General features: G+C 34.5%; 1 protein-coding gene across 4 annotated transcripts in view; it reads left to right on the forward strand.

The window, feature by feature from the left end:
* HERC4 (HECT and RLD domain containing E3 ubiquitin protein ligase 4) overlaps positions 1–16,817 on the forward strand; it is a 132,423-nt gene that overhangs the window by 108,396 nt on the left and 7,210 nt on the right. For all 4 annotated transcript variants that reach the window (XM_026504313.4, XM_026504314.4, XM_026504315.4 and 1 more), the window contains 3 exons: positions 10,216–10,382; positions 11,019–11,085; positions 13,612–13,694. In XM_026504313.4, the coding sequence (XP_026360098.1) occupies positions 10,216–10,382; positions 11,019–11,085; positions 13,612–13,694 (317 nt within the window). The remainder of the gene's footprint in view (positions 1–10,215; positions 10,383–11,018; positions 11,086–13,611; positions 13,695–16,817) is intronic.

Raw genomic sequence — 16,817 nt, forward strand, 5'->3', positions numbered from 1 at the left:
CTATGCAAACATCACAGAGTTTACTGTAGCCTCCTTTTCCATTTTATGTGACTTAAATCAGTAGTGAGAAAGTTCACAGCTAGCATCTTCAAGATACTTACTCAATTTACCCTTCATGTAGTCAGTCTTTTTCCTACACTGGCTAAAATCTCAGCCCCAGGCATATTGGACCATTACCTCAGAGTAGTTGTATTAGCTAAAAGCTCAGTCCTGACACGGAGAGGGAGAAGGCAGAGGGCCATATGTTCTTTATAAATATTTTTTAATGAGGTAAAATTCATATAACAAAATTGACCATTTTAGGAATTTTTTTAATGTACAATTCAGTGGCATTTAGTACATTCACAGTGTTGTGCAACCATCACCACAGATAGTTCCAGAACATTTCATCACCTAAACAGGAAACCTGTACACATTAAGCAGTCACTCACCATTTCCTTCTCCCTCCAGCCCCTGACAACTACTAGTCTACTCTTTGTCTTACGGACTTGTCTATTCTTGTTATTTGCTATAAGTGGAGTCATATGATATGTGGCCTTTTGTGGCTAGCTTCTTTCACTTAGCATGTTTCCAGGGTTCATCCATGTATCAATATTTCATTCCATTTTGTACCTGAATAATACTGATTTGTATATATACATACCATATTTTGTTTATCCTTCATTAATCGATAAACATGTGGGTCGTTTAACTCTTTGGTAAAATGTTATGAATAATGCTGCTATGAACATTTATATACAAATTTTTGTTTGCAAACTGTTCACAGTTTGGGGGTATGCCTAGGAGTGGAATTGCTAGGTCATGTTATAATTCAGTTTGACATTTTGAGGAACCACCAAACTGTTTTCCAACATTTGCTGTTTCCTTTTTATTAAATTATATGTTTCAAAAACATATTTACTTTTATTAGTATAGTGAATATGAAGTGGCATATCATTGTGGTGTTGAATTGCATTTCCCTAATGACTAGTGATGTGCTTGTTTGGCCATTTGTTATATTCTTTAGCAAAATGTCTTTTTAAGTCCTTTGCTCATTTGTAAATTAGATTGTCGTTTTGCTGTTGAGCTTTAAGAGTTATTTATATATTCTGGAAGCTAGATTCTTATCAAATGTATGATTTGCAAATATTCTCTCCCATTTTATGGGTTGTCTTTTCACTTTCTTGGTAATATCTTTTGACACACAAAGTTTTAAATTTTGTTGAAGTCTTATTTATCTATTTTTTTCTTTTGTTGTGCTTTTGATGTCATAACTCAGAAACAATTGACTATAACCCCTGAATTTTCTTCTAAGAGTTCTGTAGTTTTAGCTGTTACAGATCTTTGATCTGTTTTGAGTTAATTTTTGTCTATGGTGTGAGGTAAGAGTTCAGCTTCATTCTTTGCATGTGAGTAGTTGTCCCACCATTGTTTATTAAAGAGATTATTCTTGCCTTATTGAGTAGTCTTAGTACCCTTGTTGAAAATTAATTGACTACAGAGGTATGGATTTATTTCTGGAGTCTCAGTTTTATTCCAGTGATATAAATGTCTGTCCTTATGCCAGTACCCACTGTTTTGTTTACTGTAGCTTTGTAGTAGGTTTTGAAGTAGAATGTATGAGTCCTCCCACTTTGTTCTTCTCATTCAAGATTGTTTTGATTATTAGGGGTCCCTTGCAGATTTGTATGAATTTTATGGTTAGCTTGTCCATTTCTGCAGAAAAGGCCATTAAGGATTTGATGGAGAAGGTGTTGAGTAAACATTTTGTTCTTTTTGATGCTGTCATAATTTGAACTTTCTAATAAATTTTATTTTTGGTTTGTTCATTGCTAGGGTATAGAAATACAACTGCTTTTTGTATGTTTATCTTTCATCATGCAACTTTGCTGAATTCATTTATCAGCACTAATAGGTGGTTTTATGGATTCTTTAGGATTTTCTTTATATGGGATTATGGCATCCACAAATGCAATAGATGTAATTTTACTTCTTTCCCTCCAATTTAGATACCTTTATTTCTTTTTCTTGCCTAATTGCCTGGCTAGAACTTCCAGTACACTGTCAAACACAAGTGGTAAGAGTGGACATGCTTTTCTTGTTCCTGATCTGAGTTGGATGTTAGCTGTGGATTTTTCATAAATTCTTTTTCTCGTGTTAAGAAAGTTCTCTTCTATGTCTAGTTTGTTGAGTATTTTTATCATGAAAGACAGTGGGATTTTGTCAGATGCTTTTTCTGCTTCAAGATGATCGTGTGGTTTCCTTCCTTCATTCCATTAATGTGATGTATTACATTGGTGCATTTTCTTATGTTGAGCCACCTTGTATTCTTGAGATAAAGCCCACTTGGTCATGGTGTATAATCTGTTTAGTTTACTTGTATTCTATTGATGATTTTTCCATCCTTATTTGTTAAGGATACTGGTCTTTAGTTTTCTTTTTCATGTTTGTGATGCCTTTGTCTGTCTTTGGTGTCATGGTAGTTTGACCTCACAGATGAGTTAGAAAATGTTCCCACGTCTTCCATTCCTTGTGTTCCTTCTTCCATTTGTTGAAAGAGGAAAAATTGGCATTAATTATTCTTTAAATGTTTGGTAGAATCTGATCCTAGGCTTTTCTTTATTGGAAGGTTTTTTGTTTTGTAAGATTTTATTTATTTATTTGAAACACAGAGAAAGAGAGCATGTGAGCAGGGGTAGGGGTAGAGGAAGAGGAGAGAGATTCCCGAGCAGACTCCCCACTGAGCATGGAGACCCACATGGGGTTCAGTCCCACAACCCTGAGATCATGACCTGCCCTGAAACCAAGAGTTGGACACTTAACCACCTGAGCTACCCAGGTGCCCCTTCTGGAAGGTTTTTTATTTTGAGGGGTTTTTTAAAAGATTTTATTTGAGAGGGAGCCTGAGCGTGGGGAGGGGCAGAGGGACCCCAAGATCATGACCCGAGCCGAAGGCAGGCTTTAAACTGACTGAGCCACTCAGGCGTCCCTGAAAGTTTTTTGATTAGTGATTCAGTTTCTTGTTATAGGTTGTTTGGGGGGGGAGGTTTTTGTTTGTTTGTTTTAGATTTTCTAGTTCTTCTAGTGTCAGTTTGGTAGTTTGTATGTTTCTAGGAATTTGTCCTTTTCATCTAGATTATCTATTTTGTTGTCATAATATTGTTCACAGTATTCTCTTACAATCCTTTTTATTTCTGTAAGGATCCTGATTTTAGTAACGTGAGTCTGTCTTTTTTTCTTGGTCATTCTAGCTAAAGGTTTGTCAGTTTTGTTGATCTTTTAAAAGAATCAACTTTTGGTTTTGTTGCTTCTGTGTATTGTTTTTCTATTCTATATTTTATTTATCTCCACTTTAATCTTCATCGATAATCTCCCTCTGCTAGCTTTAGGTTTAGTTTGCCCTTCTTTTTGTAGTTCCTTAGGATATAAAGTTTGGTTATTGATTTGAGATATTTTTTTCTTTTTTAATATATATGTTTATAACTGTAAATTTCCCTGTGAATACTGCTTTCACTGTATCGTATAAGTTTTTGTATTGTGATACCTTCTTTGTGTGCTAATTTTCACATCTTTGAATTCTCCATATTTCCCTTTTTTTTTTTTTTTGAGAATTTATTTTTAAGTAATCTCTACACCCTATGTGAGGCTCAAACCCACAACCCCAAGATCAAGAATTGCATACTCCACCAAATAAGCCAGACACGTACCCTATCTCCATAGTTCCTTCTGTTGATTTCTAGTTTTATTCCATTGTGGTCTGAAAATATGTTTTTTTATTTTAGTCTTTTTAAATTTATTGAGGCTTAATTTTTGACCTAACATATATATGGTCTCTCCTGGAAAATGTTTCACGTGCACTTGAGAATTATGTATTCTGTTGTGGAATGGAATGATCTGTAGCTATGTTAGGTCTGGTTGTTTTATAATTTTTTCAAGTTCTCTATTTCCTTATTGATCTTCTGTCTGATTGTTATACCTGTTATTGAAAGTGGGATATTGAAGCTTCCAATTATTATTTTAGAACTGTATTTCTCCCTTCAATTGTGTCAGTTTTTACTTCATATATCCTGAAAAGCTGTATTGTTAGGTTTATAGATATTTGTAAATGTTTGATCTTCTTGATGAATTGATGCTTTTTGATTTAAAGTGTATTTCATCTCATATTAGTATAGCCACTCTCAGCTCTCTTTTGGTTATTATTTACATGGCATATCATTTTTTCAAACTTTCACTGTCAATCTAGTGTCTTTGGTTTTGGAGTAAGGTTTATAGACAGCATATGCAGATCTTCCTAGACTTACGATGGGGTTATATTCCCATAACCCCATTGTAAGTTAGACATTTTATAGATCTAACCTGTTGAACATTATAGCTTAGCCTAGCCTACATTAAACATGCTCAGAACAGGGGCACGTGGGTGGCTCAGTTGGTTAAGTGTCTGCCTTCAGCTCAGGTCATGATCCTAGGATCCTGGGATCGAGTACCACATGGGCTTCCTGCTCAGCAGGGATTCTGCTTCTCCCTCTCCCTCTGCCTCTTCCCCCCTACTCATGCTCTTTCTGTCTCTCTCAAACAAATAAATAAAATCTTTTAAAAAAAATGTTCAGAACATTTATATTAGCCTACAGTTGAGCAAAATCATCTAACACTAAGCCTATTTAATAACCAAGTGTTGAATATCACAGTTTATTGAATACTGTACTGAAAGTTAAAAATAAAATGGTTCTATGTGCACAAGGATTATAAGTATTGTTTGTTTACCCTTATGACTGCATGGCTGACTGGGAGCTGTGGCTTACTGTCGCTGCTCAACACCATAAGAGTATCATGCTATATATTGCTAGCCCAGGAAAAGAGCAAAATTTACAATTTGAAGTATGGTTTCTACTGGTATAGTATCACTTTTGCACCACTGTTAAATCAAAAAATGTCAAACATTGTAAATTAGGGACCAGCTATCGTTGAATAATGGTTTGTTTTTTAAAAATCCTTTCTGCCAGTCTCTGCCTTTGATTATAGAATTTAGTTCATTTACATTTAAAGTTGAGGTTTTTTTTTTAAGATTTTGTTTATTTGAGAGAGAGCACGCACATGAGAGAGATCTGCTATTTCCTTCATTCTTCCCCTGGGGGTTAAAATTAACACCTTAAATTTACAACAGTCTAGTTTGAATTAATATCAACTTCAGTAGTATACAGAAACTCTGCTCCTAGAACAACTCTGTTCCTTTCTCTTTGTTGTCACACCTTACAGCTTTATACATTGTGTACATTATGTAGATAATGTAGTTTATAATTATTTTATACATTTGAGTTTTAAACCATATAGAGAAAAAAAGTTACAAATCAAAAGTACAATAATTTTAACTTTTATATTTACCTGTGTAGCTACCTTTAGCAGAGTTCTTAACTTCTTTGTATGACTTTGAGTTACTGTGTAGTGTCCTTTCCTTTCAGCTGATGGACTTATTAGCATTTCTTGTAAGGAAGGTCCAGTAGCAATAAACTCTCTCAGTTTTTCTTTATTTGAGATTTCCTGGATGTAAAATTCTTGATTGACAGTTTTTTCTTTCAGCCCTTTAAATATCTCATCCCACTACCTTTTGGCATGCATGGTTTCAAATTAGAAATCAGCTGTTAGTCTCATTGACGAGCCTTTCTATGTGATGACTTGCTTCTCTTTTGCTGCTTTCAGTACTTTTTATAATTAACTTTCAGTGCTTAGATTAAAATGTGTCTGAATGTGGATCTCAAGTTTGTCATAGTTGGAGTTTGTGGAGCTGCTTGGGTGTTAGATTTATGTCTTTTATCAAATTTAGAAAGTTTTCAACCATTTCTTCAAATATTCTTTCTGTCTCATTTTCTCCCCTCCTTGTGGCACTCTACTACTTGTATCATCATACAAGTTGATGGTATCCCATGGGTCTCATAGGCTCTCTTCATATTTCTTCATTCTTTTTTCTTGCTGTTGTCCCACAAAGTAGATAATCTCAGCTGACCTATTTTCAAGTTTGTGGATTCTTTTTTCTGCCTGCTCAAATATCTTATACCCCTCTGGTGAATTTTTTGTTTCAGTTATTGTACTTTTCACCTCCAGAATTTTTGCTTGCTTCTTTTCCATAATTTCTCTTTATTGATATTCTCTATTTGATGAGACATTATTATTCTGTTCTCTCCCCCACCCCCTGCCCCCATGGTTTCCTTTAGCTATTTGAGCATATTTGAAACAGTTGATTTAGGGGCACCTGGGTGGCTCGGTCAGTTAAGCATCTGCCTTCAGCTCAGGTCATGATCTCAGGGTCCTGGGATCGAGCCCCACATCACGGCTCCCTGATCAGTAGGGAGCTTGCTTCTCCCTCTTTCCTCTGCAGCTCCCCCTTCTTGTGCTGTCTCCTTCTTTCTCAAATAAATAAATAAAATCTTAAACAAAACAAATAAATAAAATGAAATAGTTGATTTAAAGTCTTCATCTAGTAAATCCAGTGTCAGGTTTCTCAACAGTTTATGTGACTTCTTTTTTTCCTATGAATGGGCCATATTTCTTCTTTTTTTGCATGCCTCATAAATTTTTGTTGGATACTGGGCACTTTTTTTGTTGTTTGACAGTTTTTTGTTTTCCCCCCCACAGTACCAATTATTCCTCCAGGTTTCTTTTATTTCCTTTGTCTTTTTCTTCTGATCTTTGACTTTTTATTCACATTTAAGAATGTAACACTAAAAAGCTACTTAGTTTGGGCATACATATTTTTTTCTTCTTTTTTTTTCCCCAGTAGGCTCCATGCCCAGCATGGAACCCAACACAGTGCTTGAACTCAGAATCCTGAGGTCAAGAGTCAGATGCTTAATTGACTGAGCCACCCAGGTGCCCCTGAGCACACAGTTTATGATTAGAGTCTCCATTCATAAGAGTGATTAGGTATGGGCATTTCAAGGGGGAAAGCTCAAATGTCAACATATATAGTTTTTCACTCTTTGGGTTTTTTAACTCTTTGGCTGCCAGTGTTCTTGTAGTGTTCTGAACACTGGAAAGGGAAGCTAGGATTCTCATTGTTAACTATACATAAATTCATTCGACTGTCTTGTTTTTTTATGTGTATTTTAAGTTTTTAGATTATGTTTTTAATTGACTGTAGTTGACCTGTAGTGTATTAGTTTCAGGTGTATAGCATAGTGATTTAGCATGTATATACATAGTACTCAGTGCTTACCATGGTAAGTGTGGTTACCATATGTCACTATCCAAAGTTATTAAAATGTTATTGACTGTATTCCCCATGCTGCAGTTTATATCCCCATGTCTTATTTATTTTATAACTGGAGGTTTGTACCTCTTAATCCCCTTGAACCCTTTGATCCCTTTGTTTTTAATGTATCACCTGTTTGAGAATCCAGAGCCACTTTGGCTCATCCTTTCCAGAAAGGCAAGGGACTTTCTACCACTCATCCTGTTTTCAGCCCTACTTGAGTACCTGTGACTTTTAAGAGTCTTACGTTTTACCAACTGAGCTAGCTTAGCTACTTGACTTTAAAGGTATTTTTTGGTACTTCCAGTTCCTCAGCCTAAAGTACAAATTAGCTTCTCATTGGCTTTTCTCTTAACAAGCTATTGTTTTCAGATTCTTCTGCTTTACTGAATCAGGTACCAGCCATCCATCTATGTTTCAGATTTTAAAATATTAACATCTCTTTAGTGATATTAAAACCATCACCTATTCTCTTTTTTCTGGTGGGTTTATATCATTTTTATTCCTTTATTCTCATTTAGAAGGATTTCAGGAGGAAGAGAGATTAACACATTATTCAGTGTGTCCTATTTAAGGACTTTCTAAACTTAAACACAATATAGGACCTCACAGAGGAAAAAGATTAATTTGACCACTGGGGAAAAAAATGATATTTATGCATAACAAAATTATTAAAACAAGATTATTAAAAAGCATATAGCAGACTGGGATATATGTAACAAATATGACAGGGTAATATTAACTCCTGGTATATGAAGAATTCAAATATAAATATATAAGAAAACACTAATAGCAGCAACTCTTTCTGCCCATGGGTCCTGCCCCTGTGCTTTAATAAAATCATCTTTTTGCACCAAAGAAAAAAAACACTAACTGCTGAAAGGTAAATGGGCCAAAAATACAGAGAGACATTTCACAAATACAAATACCTAATTTTCAGTGTCACTAATAGACAAAAATACATACTAAAACAAGTTTTCTTGTCTTCTTTTTTGGGGGTGGGGAGGAGAGAGAATCTTAAGCAGTCTCCCCACCCAGCGTGGGGCCCAATAGGGGCCTCAGTGTCGCAGCCCTGAGATCATGACCTGAACTGAAATCAAGAGTCAGATGCATAACTGACTGAGCCACCCAGGCACCCCAAATTATCATTTTTTAACTCAGAAATGTGTGTTTGTGTGTATACAGATGAAAACATGGAAAGATAGATGTTCTGGACTACAAGTGTCAGGGTAAATTAGAATAGGTGTGAACAAAAACAGTTTCAGGGTATGCTTAACTGTCATTTGACTTCAAAATTCTTCTTACAAAGCAAAATTTCTCCTAAGCAAATATTCCAAACTATGGACAAAAATATATGGAGAAATGATGGGACACGTGGGTGTCTTCGTCGATTAAGCATCTGACTCTTGGTTTTATGGCTCAGGTCATGATCTCAGGGTTGTGAGATCCAGCCCAGCTGGGGGCTCCAGGCTCAGCACTGAGTCTGCTTGAGAGTCTCTTCCTCTCCCTCCGCCTCTACCCCTCCCCCCACTCCACTCACACATGCATCCACTTGCGTACACTCACTCTCTCTAAATAATAAAAATTATTATCTCTAAATTATTATCTCTAATAATCTCTAAAAAATTATCTCTCTAAATAATAAAATATTAAAATATATATATGCAGAAATGATACCATCTTATTTTGAATATTACTAGCTAGTTGGAATAACTAACATTTATTGTGTCTTTACCATATGCCGTAGGTACTGGGCTAAAAGTATTTTACATACATTAATCCTATTTCTCCTCACAACAACTTTATGAGATACTGTTTTTCTCTTTGAAAACACTGAAGCTAGATAGTGAATGAACTAGGTCTGGAGCCCCAAATCTGATAAAAAATGTTTTTATCTTACTGTAACCATATATCGCTTCTTTAAAGATAGGGGGAAATAAGCATTGTTTTCAATGATTTAATAATCTAAATGTCCAACTATAGTAAAATAGCTAATTTGGCAGACCTTGGTAGTTTTATAAGAGCGATATGCAACCATTAAAAATCATGTTCTGTGGGGCCGCTGGGTGTGACTCAGTCAGTTGAGCGTCCAACTCTTGATCTCACTCTGGTCTTGATCTCAGGGTCGTGAGTTCAAGCCCCACGTTGGGCTCCAATGCTGGCTGTGGAGCCTACTTTAAGAAATAATACAATAAAATTATATAAATAAAAATCATATTCAAGAAGAATATTTAATGATATAAGAAAACACTCGTGATGGGGTGCCTGGGTGTCGCAGTCGTTAAGCGTCTGCCTTCGGTTCAGGGCGTGATCCCAGCATTCTGGGATCGAGCCCCACATCAGGTTCCTCTGCTAGGAGCCTGCTTCTTCCTCTCCCACTCCCCCTGCTTGTGTTCCCTCTCTCACTGGCTGTCTCTGCAAATAAATAAATAAAATCTTTAAAAAAAAAAAAAAAAGAAAACACTTGTGATTTAGGCAAAGGAGAAAACCTTAACTGTGTTTTTGAATTCTTTTTTGAACTTACAGTGGATGGAAATACATAAAAATATTTTTTAAATCATCATTTCTGAGTGAGTGGATTATAGGCATTTATTCATTTTCTTTATGCTTTTTGTTTTCTAAATTTTGAATGTGTATTATTTAAATCAGATTAAATGGTCTGGTAGTCATTTCATTTATTATTTTAATGCTTAGTGATGTGGAAATGCTTATATTTCTGGGGACAAAAGCCACTTGTGAAGTTATACATGTAGTCTGATTTTAGCTAGGTCTTTATTTTGTCTTAGAGAATATATATTGGATGGAAATGTGCAGAAATACTAATAGTGATACTATCCTAGGGAGATGTGATTGAGAATGAGCTTTTTCCTTGTTATTCATTATTTCCGTATCTTCAACATTTTCTACTACAAGTATGTGTTTTTGTCATCAGAAAAACTTATTACTTTAAAACTTGGAGAACACGTCTTTCCGTTTTTTTCTGTTGTTTTTAGACATTTGAAGACAGTGATTTGTTCCATTTGATTGGTGTTATCTGTGGATTAGCAATTTATAATTTTACTATTGTGGACCTCCATTTTCCTTTGGCTTTGTATAAGAAACTGCTAAAAAAGAAGCCATCCTTGGATGATCTGAAGGAACTAGTACCTGATGTTGGGAGGTTAGTAACAAAAAGCGACAAGGGTTTTAATAGGGAATGGGAAATGTACAGAAAGCTTTCCTTTTAGGAATAATTGTATTTTGTTCTTGCTGAATTTCTAAAATAAACAAAAGCCCTTCTGATATTGGAGAACTCTTTGTGTCACCCAGATCCAAAATTTTCTACTGAAAGACTTACGTGTATAAAACCATTTGCTAAATTTTTAGTAATTTAACAATATTTTGCAAATATCGGATAATAAATTTAGGAAGGTAACGTTTCCTGAGAGTAGTTAAATGATTTATTTGGACTTCTGATTACCTTCATTCCTAGCTGGAATATGTAAAGTTTCTTTTTATTTATTACATAAAATGGAATAAAAATTGTATAAAGTAAGAACAAATGTTGAAAATGGGTGGATACATGGCCTTTGTATTCAGAAGAAGAGATATAAACCTCAGAGTGATTTTTTTTTTCTTCAGAATTGTTCATTAGCTAGCCATTGTGTATCTACCATTCTGAAACAAATAAAAGTACAGATTAATAAAAGGATTTTTTTATCAAGAATGAATGAGAAATATATATTTACTCATAACCAAAATAGTCAAAATACCCAGTAGTGTTTTACCTCAAAGAAACGTGTATATTGTTTTGCAGAAGCATGCAACAATTACTGGATTATCCAGAAGATGACGTTGAGGAAACATTTTGTCTTAATTTTACGGTAAGATGGAAAGACAGAATAGCCTGATTATTCATCATCCCTTTTATTTAACAGCTGTGCCTTATGGATTTGGGGTGGGTTTTTTTTGTTTTTTTGTTTTTTGGGGGGATTTTTTGTTTTTTTTTTTCAATGGGTGGGATTCTTAACCCTTTAGCTAACATTTATTGAGCATTAACTATATGCTAGTCACGGTACGTACATTATTTCATTTAATCCTCATAACAGTCCTGTGAGATTAGTAGTATTATCCTTATTTTACAGATGAAGAATGCTGAAAACAGTCATTACATGCCAGAAATAATATTTATACCCAGGCCTGTGACTTCAGAGCCTAGTGCTCTATCATTATGCTAAAGATCCTTTACAAATACAAGAGGACCTCTTTATTCAAGTGTTCATTTTTGAGTCTGCAATTACAAGAATGTTTAGAAGCAAAGGTTATTGTACATTAGAATATTCAGTAATGAACTTACCACTTAAAAGATTAATTCCTACTCATACATGCCTTTCTGCTTCACACTAATATTTGTTCTTGCCCATTTGTCTTACTTTTGAAATGACATACCACAGTGAAAATGCAAATATGTTGGAATGTTATTTGGAAAATGAAATTGCAAATCTTGTCAAAGATACAGAATTTTGTTAATTCAGTGAAAGGGATGTTGAATAACTACCCATCCAAATGCAAAGCCATTGACAAACAAGGATCTGGCAGAAGTAGACAGTTGACAAAGAAGAGAAAATCAGCAAGGATTATGAGAGAAGGCACTTCAGAATGGAATGATTTGAATATTATAAATTAAACCTGTGGGAAAATGGTTAAACCTTTGGCATTCTTATTCTTTTCATTTTAAAAACCTTGTATATTTGTTTGTCCCCCCCCCCCACAGTCCTCTTTATGATCTTGAGGTGAAATCTGACAGATACCGTAGTCTGCTATCCCACAATTTGCCAAAAATATTATGCGCCCCCTCAAAAAAGTTTATCCATTTTTGATCATTTTAAGAATTGGCACATAGTACAGTTGCAAGAAAATTAGGTAGATTTAAGATGAAATAAATGAATTTGTTTTAACAATTTTTTTTTTCTAGAACAAAGGTCCTCCTTGGACTTCTTCTATTTACTCTGAAATTTTTAGTTCCCCATTTCAACTGAATGGTTGGTTTTCCAATGGTTTAATTCTTCAATTCAGTTTCATTTACAGCAGTATCAATAATCTTTGAATCTTTATTGATTGTCTCAATGGACTGAAACATTGGGTTCCAAACAATATAATTTCTAATTTATCAATCAAGTTTGTGAATGCTTAGTATATTCAAGAACTATGCTAATTTAAACATTCCTTCCTATTGCCATTTCTTTCCCTGAAATTTTTAGTGGCTCTTTATTGCTTGCATAGTAATAGCTCTATGATGGGTTTCAAAAACATTTGTAATATGACTTTCTTTCCAACCTTTATTGTATCCCTCCATTCATACCAAGTTTTATCATGTCACACAGTATTCCCTCACATACCTTATCTTCTGTTTTTTAGGGCCATACATTTTCAGAACTTGATATTTACTCTCATATCTATCCTGTACAACCTCTGTGCTCAGTCAGAAATCCTGTCCCCTCTCAATCTTTTGAGAGTCTACTCATCCTTCTAGGTGCTTTTCAAATGACATTTCTTCCTTGAGGTCTTTCATACTTCTCCACTTAGAAGTGAGTGTTCTTTCTTCTGTGGTCTGATAGGGTTTTGTTCATGTTTCTATTATAGAATTTATTTTAATATAAGAAGTTGTTTACATAACACATTTCTCCTTCTTAATTAGATAGTAAACTCCACAGCAGGGATTTATTCATTTCTTATCATCCCACTGCCACCATGGTGTTTCATAGATAGGTGGTACTAAAAGAAATTGTTTTAGTAGAAGAGGATAATATTCCAAGAAGAGGGACTAGAAAGAGAAAAGATACAAAGGTGGGAATGGTAATATTAATAGGAAAATCAACAGACTAGTAAGGGAAATAAAAAGTTTCAAAATAATTGACTGTCCTTATAAATCCAGTTAATAGCATACTGGAAAAACCACGTGTGATCAAGAATGCAAACAAGGCAGATGTTAGGAATTCAGTAGTAGCTGTCATGTGAGAAGACTGCATAGCTGGTCTGGGCTGCATACATTTTGACACTTAGATTCTGTCACGTGTACAAGGAAAACATCCTTTCTAATATTTTACTCCTGTAGTGATTATTCTAAAAAAGTTTTACACGTAATAAGTACTCTGTTTCCTGTTCTTAATTACCCAAACACTTGGTAATTTGTAATTAGTTAGTCATGGTAGAATTTCAACCCACTACAGAGGATGGAAATTTTTAGTTGTGGCTTTATGCAGAATTCACAAATAAGCTTATGGTAGTAGAATTTTACTTCAACTTTATTTTTATATTTAATGAGAGAAAGGTAGAATATAATAATAGGTTATTAAAATTAATAAGTTTTGAGTCTGACATTGACTTTTTTTAAAAATTTAAATTAATAGATCACAGTTGAAAACTTTGGTGCAACAGAAGTGAAAGAGCTGGTTCTAAATGGTGCAGACACAGCTGTTAACAAACAAAATCGGTAAGTGAATTATAGCAGCATCAGTGGTAGTAATAAGATTCCGTAGGCATTTTTCTTCTGTATATAGAAACTTGTCACAACCTTAAGTTTTTACTCATTTTTTGATATGGTCAGTAAGGAAGTAACCACCTTTTGCTTCTGAAATCCCTTTAAGACATTACTAAAGTTTGGGATAAAAAGATCAAAAACAAGCAAAACAAAGAGATGGGAGAGGGGACAACAGCAAATTCATTTTTGGAAGCTAGAAAAGAGGGGTAACGAACATTAGCCAACCAGAGAAAGCTGCTACATAAGATGGACTAGGGGAAGCCAGGAATGCGCCAGTTTATATTGCTGAGCAAAGTCTTGGGCATTGAGAATATAAAGTGTTAGAAAGTGTGTGGAATTTAGGGGAATGCTGGAAACAGAAGGATTGCTGTTATGAAAAGCAGTTAGAAACCCATTTGAATTTGCACGGTAGCCTGGCAACTTCCCCTTTCCAGCCTGGGCAGATGATTGGATATTTATCTTCTAGGAAGATTGAACTAAAGGGACTTTGGATATGCTGGGAAGTGGGGGGAGTACAGTTAGGGCTTGAGTACAGTTAGGCACAGCCAGGGGGTAAGAGGCAGAACGGGAAACAAGCAGATTGAGTCTACAACCCCTTCTCCCCCTTGACAGTGTATATTGGAGGATTCTTTGGATAAACTGCCTCACTTTTAAAATGAATGGATAGCCAAAGATTGATAGCCCTTTAAGGAAAAACCAAAACAGTTGAGAAGAATGTCAAGGAAAGAGAAACAGTGCAGGATGAAGAACAAAACTTCAAAAGAAACTGAAATCAGTATTCTCATCTGTATGGATTAAAAATTATTCGCTTAAAAATAAAAAATTCAATTAAAAATTGGAAAAAAAAAATTCACTGAAAGAAATTTCTTGAAGAAATGGTACCAAAAAACTTGCCAGATTTGAATGACATGCCTTAAAAGACATGCCTTTAAAATTGAAAGCATGGAAAGTAAAAAAAAAAAAAAAAAAAAGACATACCAAGGCAAAATAGAATTTCAAAATCCCATGGGAAAAAAGGATCCTAAAACCTTCCAGGAAAATAAAAAAGCATGCCATATACAAAGAATTAAGAATCGGAATAACATCAAACTTCTTAAGAATGACACTGAAGCTGGAGATCAAAATTCTGGGAAAAAATTATTTTTTAACTTCGAATTCTATATCAAAACTATCAAGTATGTGAGTGTACATAAAAACATCTTCATGCATCCAGAGTCTCAGAGAAATCTACTTCCAGTGCAGTTTTCTCAGGAAGTTACAGGAGGATGTGTTCTACCAAACAAGGAATTAAACCAAGATAGAGGAAGACACAGGATCCCAAAAAAATAGGATCCAGTATAGAAGAGAGGCAGAGGATTCCTTCTGCAGGAACAGCAGTGTGTAGGTTTAGGGAGAATACCAAAGTGGGTGAAATCGAGAGGATGGAAGGCTCCAGGAGAAAAACACAGTTGATGCTCCCTTATATGATGCTCCCTAGAGTTGAATGAATCTAAAGGAGATTGACATTTCTGTTGAAGCTAGGGATGAAGTAGCAAATTAGGGAAGCAGAAGTTCTTTTTAAGAAAAGGCAGGTAACCATAAAATATTCTGAATAATATTTATAATCATAAAAATGTTAACATTAGTGAATAGTGAACCAGAATTGTTATAATGGGAGCTTTTGGGGAGACAAAGTGAGAATGGGGCAATTAAATAAAAGGTAAATCCTCACCTTCCACAATAGTTATTCAGTTCATTAGCTTATATTTTAAGTTGAAAATTAAGGAATAACAATATAATTAGGTTGTTGAAGTTTGAAGGTAAATATCAGAAGGAATAGCAAAAAGTTAAGAATTTGCCTTCAAATATCTGGAATTTCTAAAGGTGCAAGACAGAACTGTTTCGTTCTCTACTGTGGTACAGTTCCTTAGAGCTAGTTGATTGGCTGTTGCCAGGGACTTTATCCAAATTGTTATAATCTTGGTTCTGCTACTTAGAAGCTGTGTAACTGTAGGAATGTCTCCATGCCTCATTCTCCTTTTCTGTAAAATGGGATGATAAATTGTACCTATTTCATGGGGTTATTTTGAGGATTAAATGAGGCAATAGTTCTAAGATGCTTAGAATAGTACCTAGCACATGTGCGTGCTCAGTAAATGTTGGCTGTTAGGAGTATTACTGCTTGACATTTTAAACTGTGCATATGTCTTACTTTGATAAAGCTTTTTTTAAAATAATGGGAAAAAATTTAGGTCTTTCTAACTATCCTTTCTTGTAAAAAAAAAAAAAATCTTGGTTTAGAAAATCTTTGTGTTTTAGAAAGGTTTTTTTCCCTGCTGTTAAAGTCTCTTATTTAGTTTTTTATCTAGTTTAGAAATAATTTAAAGAATTTTTATCTTTGTATTACCAATCCTAGTTAGATAATGGAAATATTGAAGATAAAAATGTTAGCCCATAAAACACTTTAGCCTTTTGTGTTTAAGGCACTTAACTAGTACAGATAAATTTCACTTTCCAATTAGATGAATTATAAAATTATGCATTACAAAATTATCTGCTGCTTTTCATCAGAGCCTAATAGCATATGCTATTGATTTTTCCTTAGGCCCTCCCAATTTTATATTACAGTGGCCTCCTTTAACCTTTTTGTCTCGGTAAACTCACTTCAGAATTATTTTATAATTTGCTAAGATTATCTGTAGATAACTAAATTTGCCGGTATTCCATTTGTAGAATTACCCTTTTTTAATTGGGAAGACAGCATAAAATATTGAAATCCTCTGGTACCCATTCTCATTATTTGTTTGACTAGAGAGCTGCATAAAATATTTGCGGCTAACAGAACAAATTGAATAAACCCATAGTGCTAATTACTGGGGCCCTTTTTTTTTTCCAGTTTCCTTTTCTATCGTAACAGGCAGGAAAAATCATCAGAAGTGTTTGTGTACGGGTACATATATGTATACGCGCATACTTTTGAAAACTGTACTTGTAATCTTTAATGATTATCCTAAAAGTGCTTAATAACCCTTTTGGGTATTTAGTTTTTAAAATAAATTTTAAATGACATGGCATGCTTAGTCGGTAGAGCATGTG

This window comes from Ursus arctos, unplaced genomic scaffold, assembly GCF_023065955.2.
Source record: "Ursus arctos isolate Adak ecotype North America unplaced genomic scaffold, UrsArc2.0 scaffold_7, whole genome shotgun sequence".
Classification (NCBI taxonomy): Eukaryota; Metazoa; Chordata; class Mammalia; order Carnivora; family Ursidae; genus Ursus; species Ursus arctos.